The sequence below is a fragment of the Lepidochelys kempii genome, chromosome 9 (assembly GCF_965140265.1).
Source record: "Lepidochelys kempii isolate rLepKem1 chromosome 9, rLepKem1.hap2, whole genome shotgun sequence".
Classification (NCBI taxonomy): domain Eukaryota; kingdom Metazoa; phylum Chordata; order Testudines; family Cheloniidae; genus Lepidochelys; species Lepidochelys kempii.
Window position 1 is genome coordinate 100741696 of NC_133264.1, and position 10196 is coordinate 100751891.

A 10196-nucleotide genomic window follows, 5' to 3' on the forward strand; every position below is an offset into this window, starting at 1 on the left:
CACCTGGGGAGCTGGCCTGGGAGAAGAAAGGTTTCAAACACCCATCCAAGCACAGGTAGACAAATGCACACATGGTCATCAATGCTATATGGATTTGAAATCTTTAAAAAAGGGAAGGAGGAGGATCCTGGGAACTACAGGCCAGTCAGCCTCACCTCAGTCCCTGGAAAAATCATGGAGCAGGTCCTCAAAGAATCAATCCTGAAGCACTTGCATGAGAGGAAAGTGATCAGGAACAGCCAGCATGGATTCACCAAGGGAAGGTCATGCCTGACTAATCTAATCGCCTTTTATGATGAGATTACTGGTTCTGTGGATGAAGGGAAAGCAGTGGATGTATTGTTTCTTGACTTTAGCAAAGCTTTTGACACGGTCTCCCACAGTATTCTTGTCAGCAAGTTAAGGAAGTATGGGCTGGATGAATGCACTATAAGGTGGGTAGAAAGCTGGCTAGATTGTCGGGCTCAACGGGTAGTGATCAATGGCTCCATGTCTAGTTGGCAGCCGGTATCAAGTGGAGTGCCCCAAGGGTCGGTCCTGGGGCCGGTTTTGTTCAATATCTTCATAAATGATCTGGAGGATGGTGTGGATTGCACTCTCAGCAAATTTGCGGATGATACTAAACTGGGAGGAGTGGTAGATACGCTGGAGGGGAGGGATAGGATACAGAAGGACCTAGACAAATTGGAGGATTGGGCCAAAAGAAATCTGATGAGGTTCAATAAGGATAAGTGCAGGGTCCTGCACTTAGGACGGAAGAACCCAATACACAGCTACAGACTAGGGACCGAATGGCTAGGCAGCAGTTCTGCGGAAAAGGACCTAGGGGTGACAGTGGACGAGAAGCTGGATATGAGTCAGCAGTGTGCCCTTGTTGCCAAGAAGGCCAATGGCATTTTGGGATGTATAAGTAGGGGCATAGCAAGCAGATCGAGGGACGTGATCGTTCCCCTCTATTCGACATTGGTGAGGCCTCATCTGGAGTACTGTGTCCAGTTTTGGGCCCCACACTTCAAGAAGGATGTGGATAAATTGGAGAGAGTCCAGCGAAGGGCAACAAAAATGATTAGGGGACTGGAACACATGAGTTATGAGGAGAGGCTGAGGGAGCTGGGATCATAGAATCATAGAATATCAGGGTTGGAAGGGACCTCAGGAGGTCATCTAGTCCAACCCCCTGCTCAAAGCAGGACCAATCCCCAGTTTTTGCCCCAGATCTCTAAATGGCCCCCTCAAGGATTGAACTCACAACCCTGGGGTTAGCAGGCCAATGCTCAAACCACTGAGCTATCCCGGCCAAAATGATAACATGAGCTAATGAAGGCAGCAGGTATCATAGAATATCAGGGTTGGAAGGGACCTCAGGAGGTCATCTAGTCCAACCCCCTGCTCAAAGCAGGACCAATCCCCAATTTTTGCCCCATATCCCTAAATGGCCCCCTCAAGGATTGAACTCACAACCCTGGGTTTAGCAGGCCAAAGCTCAAACCACTTGTTTAGCCTGCAGAAGAGAAGAATGAGGGGGGATTTGATAGCTGCTTTCAACTACCTGAAAGGGGGTTCCAAAGAGGATGGCTCTAGACTGTTCTCAATGGTAGCAGATGACAGAACGAGGAGTAATGGTCTCAAGTTGCAGTGGGGGAGGTTTAGATTGGATATTAGGAAAAACTTTTTCACTAAGAGGGTGGTGAAACACTGGAATGCGTTACCTAGGGAGGTGGTAGAATCTCCTTCCTTAGAGGTTTTTAAGGTCAGGCTTGACAAAGCCCTGGCTGGGATGATTTAACTGGGAATTGGTCCTGCTTTGAGCAGGGGGTTGGACTAGATGACCTTCTGGGGTCCCTTCCAACCCTGATATTCTATGATTCTATGACTTCCAAAAGCAGCCCACATCCACTAGGCCTAGAGGTGCAGGACATTTTGTGACTAAAAAAATTTCCTTTCAGAAAATGTGGTTTTCTCTAAATCAAAATTTTCCACAGGAAAAATGTCACTTTCCATCAATTTTTTGATTTTTCAGTTGGGAGAATCAAAATGGAAACTTGTCAGTTTTGATCAGAATGAAACAATTCTTGAGAAAACTGCAATTTTACATTTGAACATTCCCGGATTGGAACTCGTCGGAATGTTTCGTTTGGTGAAGGTTTTGGGTCTCTTGGTCTTTCCATCCGCTTCGGAATGGGAAGGGATTTTCAAGGCCAACATTTCCCACAAATGGGGACAGCACCATACAGGATTTAGACCCAAAGGAAAGGCAAACTAGCCTCTGACCTGAACTGGCTGAGATCACCTCGTCGGTTTCCCCTTCCCACCAGCATCACCGAGGTCTGAGCTGGCTGGAGTTTCAGTTCTCACCCCAGCCAGTCTCTGAAAACACTGAGCAAGTTAAACAGCCCCTGAGGGTCAGCGGCTACTCCCTGACATCACTGCCCCCCTTAGTGGCCACAAATAGAAATTGACTAAAAGGGGCTGATGGAAGTTACTCTACCTGGGAGAGCCCTCAGAGCCCATGAACAATCGCTCAGCTGCAGCGCTGACAAATTCTGCCTAAGCCTGCAAACCTGTCAACAGCCCCAGTGCTGGCAATGGCCACTGAAAGCCCTAGCGTGGAGATCTGCTCTGTCGCCATAGCCAGACAAAGACCAACAGCAGCTGGTGAGCACGATGCAATCTGACCATGCGCAGGCCTAAGCCCAGCTTGACTGTAGCCCAGGACAGCTAGTGGGCCTGGTTCATGGAAAGCCTGCCTTGCCACAAAACCCCCTGGAATTCTCCTCGAGAAAGCAACCTCTGGGCCGACCAGCAAGGCTGGCCACAGGAAATGCGGGCTTCAGGGATTTGTAGTTCAAATGCTTTGGGGTTCATGCACGTCCACGGAGGGAAGCCTCAGGTTACACTAAAATGTAATCACTTTTCTGGGGAAAGATTTCAGCAATCAGGCCATTCATTTCCCTTTACAACAGCTCGGTTGCATCTCAGCCCATGTGGGCCAGGCTGCAGGGAGGGGTGTCCACATAACACGAGCCAGCTGCGGGATGGCAAGATGATATTCTTGTGTGAAATAAATCAAGAGGAAATGGACAAGCTTGCTGAGTGGGCGCCAAGACATGCTCAGGCTTGCTGGCCGCTCCGGGAGAACAAGCTGTACTAAACATTGCTGTCTTATTGTGTACTTTATGCAAACAAGTCACTTACCACCACAATGCCTGTGCCCACGAATGGCTGTTCTTGGCCTTTGCTTTCTCCACTCAGCGGCACAGACAGGATGCCCAACTGGAGGCTCACGCAGTTCGTTAAAGCAGACGGGAGTGCAGTGCAGCTGGGAGCAGGAAACTGGAAATTGGGGTTTTTAGTTCTGGTGAGGACAAAGCCAGACCCTGTAACGTAGAAACCCCCCCCCCCTCAGTTCTGCCCCCTGCACCCCTCCAGGGGGAAACACGGTGAAATCCCTGCATATAGTTCCCGCAGGGTCTCCCTTTCAGCGTGGGGAGAGGAGGAGTTGAGAGATGACTTATTCAAAGGAGCAGAGGGTTCTCCCCTCAAACCCCACAGTCCCAGGGGATCTGCCAGAGACCCTTTGCCTCTGCATTGGTTCTGGGGTCCCTGCTCCCATCTTTGGCCACCCCTCAGACTTCTCTGTGGGAGGGACCCCACAGGGGGGAGGGGCTCCTTAGAAGTGCGAGTACTGTCTTTTTGCGCATTCCCCCAAGCAATAGGTCCATGCACATCTCCCTCACCCCCTCTTTCATGCCCCTCGCCACTCAAGGATCCCCAGCGCCAGAGAGCGATGAAGAGGAATCGGTGCAGAGGCAGCTTGACCATCTTTGTGCATAGGCCTGAGGAGATCCATGTGCCGAGGGGCCCCCATCCCACCCAGGAGCTGCTCCCTGGGGCCCAAGGCTATTTGTTTTGTCCTGCTCTAGCTCTCTGACTAAACCCAGTATTCTAACCCACAGCTGGGAGCTGCCCCTCAGCAGAGAATGGAACCGCTTCCATATGAGGGGAGATTAGAAAGCCGGGGACTGGTGAGTTTGGGAAAGAGACGACTAAGGGGGGAAATGACAGAGGTCTATAAAATCATGAATGGTGTGGAAAAATTGAATAAGGAAGTGTTATTTACACCTTCACATAACACAAGCACTAGGGGTCATTCACTGAAATTAATAGGCAGCAGGATTAAAGCAAACAAAAGGAAGTACTTCTTCGCACAGCACACAGCCAACCTGTGGAACTCATTGCCAGGGGATGCTGTGAAGACCAAAACTATAACTGGATTCAAAAAAAGAATTGGATAAATTCATGGCAGACAGGCCCAGCTTCAGCTTTTAGCCAAAATGGTCAAGGATGCAACCCCATGCTCTGGGTGTCCCTAGGCCTCTGACTGCCAGATGCTGGGACTGGATGGCAGGGGACGGATCACCTGATGATTCCCCTAATCTGTTTATTCCCTCTGAAGCATATGGCATTGGGAGACAGGATACTGGGCTAGATGGACCATTGGTTTGACCCAGTGGCTGTTCTTATGTTCTTAGTCTCCATGCAACTGCAGAAACAAACAGTGCAATCAGTCTGCGGCGGGGGGGGGAATGAATATCCTTGACAGCAGGAGCTCCTGCACTGCCTTCCACCCTCTGTGGCACGCACACAATTCCATTGGTTTACAGCGTATCGTGGGTGCAACCGAGGGCAGAAACTGGCCCTCAGTGCTTATAAATTACCCTTACTGTATCTGTGTAGCAGACAAGTCCCACCCTACCCAGAGGTCCCCCGTCCGAGCTGTGCAAATCACCAAAGGGAATAATAGTGAACCCCAGGCTGTGTGTGTTAATCTTCTGCAGGGGGAGTTTCCACATAGTCCACAGTTTCCACATAGTCACTGCTGCTGGGTCACACACGGGGGTTGCTATTAATTATTCGCATATGGCTACAGATTTCAGTGTAGTTGGATTCAAACGTGGGGCACAGACTGTTTCTCAATCCAAACAGCGTTTCAGTTTGGCCTCTGCAAGCTGGCAGTGAGACTGCAGCCAGAATGTAGTGCTTGTAAAAGGTGCCACCCTGACAAGATACCCGCACGACTCTTATTCTGAGAGCAGGGGCGGTGGAGGGGCCCATTCACATTTCTAGTGTGTAACTGCGGATTCATTCAGTGCTTGGCCTCTCTGCAGAGAACGAGAGAGGAGCCAAAGATTGCCCCTAATTACTGACCTTGCAAGGGGCGATTTGGAGATCAAAAGCTCCGTTCCATGACCCTGTCCCTTTAAATACCAGGCAATTATCCAAATATGATTATGCGTGTGGCTGTAGCAGCATTCTGGGTTTCAGTAATTGCTAAGCAATTAACCGCCGGCTCCACCAGAATCAACCAGCGCCCTGCTCATTTGTAGCCCGGGTCAGAACACTGCTGACGACATGAAATCTTGGCTAACCCAGAACGTTTCTTGGAGCTTTACCTGGTTCTGTGATGGGTCAGTATCACTGACTCTGATGCCTAGGACAATGGCTGGGAGCCCGACTCGCTACTCTGCCTGATTCTGAGTGACCCGGGATGGAAAACTCTGCTCTCCGTCAGAAAGATCAGGAATTTAGGTCTCCCACATCCCAGCCTGCAACCCCACCCGCCAGGCTGTAGAGCATGTGTATCTCTTGCTCCACCCAAAAAGCTCTCCTAAGTCAAAAGGTTCCCCTCCAAAAATAGATTTTTCAACAGTTCTGGCTTGGGGACAAGGTTTGAAAGGTTTTGGTTTTGATCCAATTCCTGTCTATTTGCTGCAATGGTCCCAGATCCAAACAAACAGGAAATAAGTCCAGTGTTTTCACAATGTTGCAGGGAGGGTTCTTTCAGAACGCATGAATAATCTGATCTCTTCATCAAATACTTTCACTAAATGAAATACAGAACAAAATCTTTTCTTACCAACAGGTACAGTAATATCTGTATTTTACTTATTTTACAGCATGATTGACAGGTTTTTGTCATGCCAAACTATTTCCTTCCGGAAGAGATTTTAATGAGGGGGTGTGATAGTCACAGTTTTCTCTATTGCACAGTCTTTTATTAGCATTATTTTGGTCACCCTTTCCTATGTCGTATTAAACAGCATTCATGTGCCCCCAGCTACATACAATCTTATGTTTTAAATCGTCATGTATAGGTTGATTTTATAGACATTACACCTTACATAAAAATTCTGCAGTCATTGCTCTTTGCCAAAAGGCAGGTAAAGTAGATGACTCGGTACATGAAAATAAATTCTCCTTTGAACATTTTGTACCAGAAAATCTGGAAAATGGAGGGAAAAAAGAGGACAGTGTTGTGGCATTCAGAGTGCCCAGATGCCCCAAAGAAACCCTGTTTGCTACCTACAGTGTTGGTTTACAGTTCAATCTTTCTTTGTCACAGTTTCCAGGGGTCTCAGCCTCTTTAAGGCAACTCCCTTTTCTTGAAGAAGAGCTTTGTCTGGTGCTGTTAAACTGATAGACTCGCAGCTTAAAGAGATGTTGGAGCTTCTCTTGGAACTGGTGTCCAATGAAACAGTACAACAAAGGGTTGATGCAGCTGTTTGCAAATCCCAGGCAGATGCCAAAAGGCAAAGTAGTGTCAATGGCTGTTATAATGTCACAGTTATTAATGATGTTCATCCGAGCCAGGGCATCCAAAAAGGTTAAAATGTGGAATGGAAGCCAGCAAATTAAGAAAGCCACAACAACTGCAGCCACCAGCTTCAAGACTTTGTCTCTTTTTTGTTTGTTTTTCCTAAATTCCTGTGCTTTCATTAAGTGCATCCAGATCCACACGTAGCATGTGGCTATGACAATTAAAGGAATCAAAAAGCCAAGAGTGTTTTTCATTAAGGCTGTTCCAGCAGACCACTTTGCATACTTCTCATAGGGAAAAGCCATAATGCAAGCATTCACCCCCAAGCTTTCAATGAAGTACATGTCACGGAAATAAAACGTTGGCAGGGAAGACAAACAAGCTAGGCCCCAAACAAGTAATGCTATCAACGACGCTTGCTGCAGTGTTCTCCTTTGCGACCGAATAGGATAGACAATAGCTCGGTACCGGTCCATGCTCATGCAGGTGATGAAAAATATACTTGCAAACATGTTCAGAGACAGAACGGAACTTGAAATTTTGCACATCACAGATCCAAAAAGCCAGTTGTATCCATAGGCATAATAGGCTGACCAAAGGGGGAGTGTGGCTAGGCACAACAAATCGGCCATGGCCAGATTGAAAATGTAAATATTAGCAACTGTCTTAGGGCCGTGGTGGCGACAGAGTACCACGACCACCACGCTGTTGCCAGCAAGCCCAAGGATAAAGATAACGCAGTAGAGCACCGGAATCAGTGTAAATTGATAATCTGAATATAGAAGTGGACAGGAGGAGGGAGACATCTGCTCAGTCGATACGTTTGTAGCAGAGTAATGTACATCTTGAAGTGTTTCTTCCGTAGTGTTGAGCCTGGAGTAATTACTGTACATCTTGGGTATTGGCGAGGAGATAGTCACTGCTGGAAATGCTTGTGCTAGCATTTGTCACCACCTTTATCACCACATTGTTCCCCTGCAGATTATAAAACAAGTGTTAGAGCCACACGTAGCCAACAAAATCACCGTTGCTATTCTCAGAGCTTCTATCCCAATGACAGGGTGCGATTAGCACCAGAGAGGGGTGATGGTACGTCCTAATTAGGCCTAGCAAAGGGCTGAGGTTCTGGGTTTTTTCCTGAGATCCTGAGGAGGTTCTTGCTGTGGGCAGAAGAAGGGAAAGCCCTTTGATTCAGGACAAGGCCCAGGCTGGGCTCCTCCTGACCCTTTTCTCCACGTGCTCATCCTGTTTCCCATCTTTCTCACAGCTGACAGAAAACAATCATTCTTTGCACGCCCACGCAAAGCGCTCACAGAGCTTTACAGACATTCATCTTGCCTCCCAGCCACCTCACAAGTGAGGTGAGGATTAGCTCCATTTCATGGAGTGGGCAATTAAGGCATGGAGAAGGCTACAAGGCTTGCAAATGGCACACAATAACCAGTGCACTCCCCGTGCTGTGTATTCACTGGGAGAGAAGAACGTGGCAGGGAAGCAGGGGCCTGCTCCTGCTCCCAGTGAAGTCAGTGGAAGTTTAGTCAGTGGACTTTAGTGGGAGCAGGACTGGCCTTCAGTTCAGTTATACAACGCAGGAGCAACTACAAGACACAGCCACGAATATAGGCATAAAAGACAGACCTCGGTCACACATCTTTCGGGGACCTACTTCATGTGAAATTTCAATTCAACGTTTGTTCCGTCTGCACACCCAGCAGAGCATTAATCACTTTGTATATTGGACTTGGAAAAGGTTCAGAATAAGGCAACAAAAATTATGAGGGGTATGGAACAGCTTCCGTATGAGGAGAGATTAATAAAACTGGGATTTTTCAGCTTGGAAAAGAGATGACTAAGGAGGGGATTCAGCTCTATAAAATCATGACTGGTGTGGAGAAAGTAAATAAGGAAGTGTTATTTACTCCTTCTCATAACACAAGAACTAGGGGTCACCAAATAAAATTAATAGGCAGCAGGTTTAAAACAAACAAAAGGAAATATTTTTGTACATAACGCACAGTCAACCTGTGGAACTCCTTGCCAGAGGATGTTGCAAAGGCCAAGACTATAACAGGGTTCAAAAAAGAAATAGATAAGTTCATGGAGGATAGGTCCATGAATGGCTATTAGCCAGGATGGCCAGGGATGGTGTCCCTAGCCTCTGATTGTCAGAAGCTGGGAATGGGTGACAGGGGATGGTAATCACTTGGTTCTGTTCATTCCCTCTGGGGCACCTGGCATTGGCCACTGTCGGTAGACAGGATACTGGGCTAGATGGATCTTTGGTCTGACCCAGTCTGGCCATTCTTATGTAAAAGTTTAACCAATAAAAAGGACGTCGCCATGACATTCCATTATTTGTCATTACGTAAGATAAAACTACACTTGCTGTTTGTTTAAATACTCATGGAACTATTTATATTTATGCTACTAAAAATCCTTGCAAGGTATAAATGCAGCCATTTCAGACTTAGCCAGGGTCTCCGTAAGACACTGGGAGTTTTGATGGGGTAAGGGCTGCAGGGTCTATCCCTAACAATGCTGTTTTATTTAACCAAGAGTGAATGACAGCCTCAAAAAGTCTCAGTATTTTCTATCATTCTAACAACTTTAGCCAATTCTTCTCATGCATGATCATGTACGGTTTGCACAAAATATTTTAATACTACAGTAAATAATACACTTCCTAGAAAAATCTGGTAAAACAAACTTTTAAATACATGGTTATCATAATGTAATAAGAATAAAATTGGCAACAGATGAATGCCTCTTCACTTAAAGTCACAAACTGAGTTTAAGATCCAGTGTACTATTAAACAGTTCCTCCACCATGGTGAGGGCTCTGGTTTGGTTTTCGGTTTTTAACTGTATAGATCATCTTTTTCTCATGCCTACTGTATTTTGAAACCAGAATGAAGTGTTGGAAATAGAGTCATGAAGTCTTATCTGTTTGATTTACTGTCAGCAAGACTGTTTTATGTTTACGTTTAGATAAATTATCATGAATTAGCACCAGCTGTTTCTACATGCCCAGCTGTCTGCTCTTAAATTATTCATTTCAGATTTTTTATTTTCATTGTATTTTATTTTTTGTAAAGTATTCTACTTATTTTTGCTATGCTTCCATTTAAAGCAGCATGACACATCGCATCATTGTAGGTAAAGCAATATATTTTTAACAAATTTTTTTACAGTAGATAAATAAGTAAACAAGAAGTGACTTCCACTTACCTTAAAAGTGTCAGAACTCAAGCTGGAGATAGATATAGAATAACGTGGTCCCTTATTCCACTTTCCTTCTAGCAGGCAACATCTCCAGCTCTCTGCTTTCTTTCCGATACATTCTGTTGTCTGCACCAGGAGACTTTAACCTACGTAACTTCAGGACTGAAATATGAACACTTGCCAGTTTGTTGAATTTTTTTTTTTTTGGCAGCAAAACTGATTGCGAATCCCCCATCCAAGATCATGTCAGTTCACAGAGTGAATCAGAAAAGGAGAGAAACAAGAACAAAATGAAATTTGCATAAACATATTGAGCTGTTTTGCTAGCATAGATAGTGGGTTCCTTATACTGGGGAAATACACATACACTCTCTGT

The 10196-nt window shown here is 46.1% G+C and overlaps 1 protein-coding gene across 1 annotated transcript; it reads right to left on the bottom strand.

Moving 5' to 3' along the window:
- Nucleotides 1-5945: 5945 nt before the first annotated feature.
- AGTR2 (angiotensin II receptor type 2) lies at nt 5946-9929 on the bottom strand. The gene is made up of 2 exons (XM_073358865.1): nt 9827-9929; nt 5946-7573 (listed from the first exon to the last, which is right to left on the bottom strand). The coding sequence occupies exon 2, from the start codon at nt 7540-7542 to the stop codon at nt 6364-6366; it is 1179 nt and encodes a 392-aa protein (XP_073214966.1). The 5' UTR covers nt 7543-7573; nt 9827-9929; the 3' UTR covers nt 5946-6363.
- Nucleotides 9930-10196: the final 267 nt, after the last annotated feature.

Bases quoted from the DNA above. Each gene is read 5' to 3' on its own strand.
- AGTR2 (XM_073358865.1), bottom strand. From the start codon at position 7,542: ATGCTAGCACAAGCATTTCCAGCAGTGACTATCTCCTCGCCAATACCC.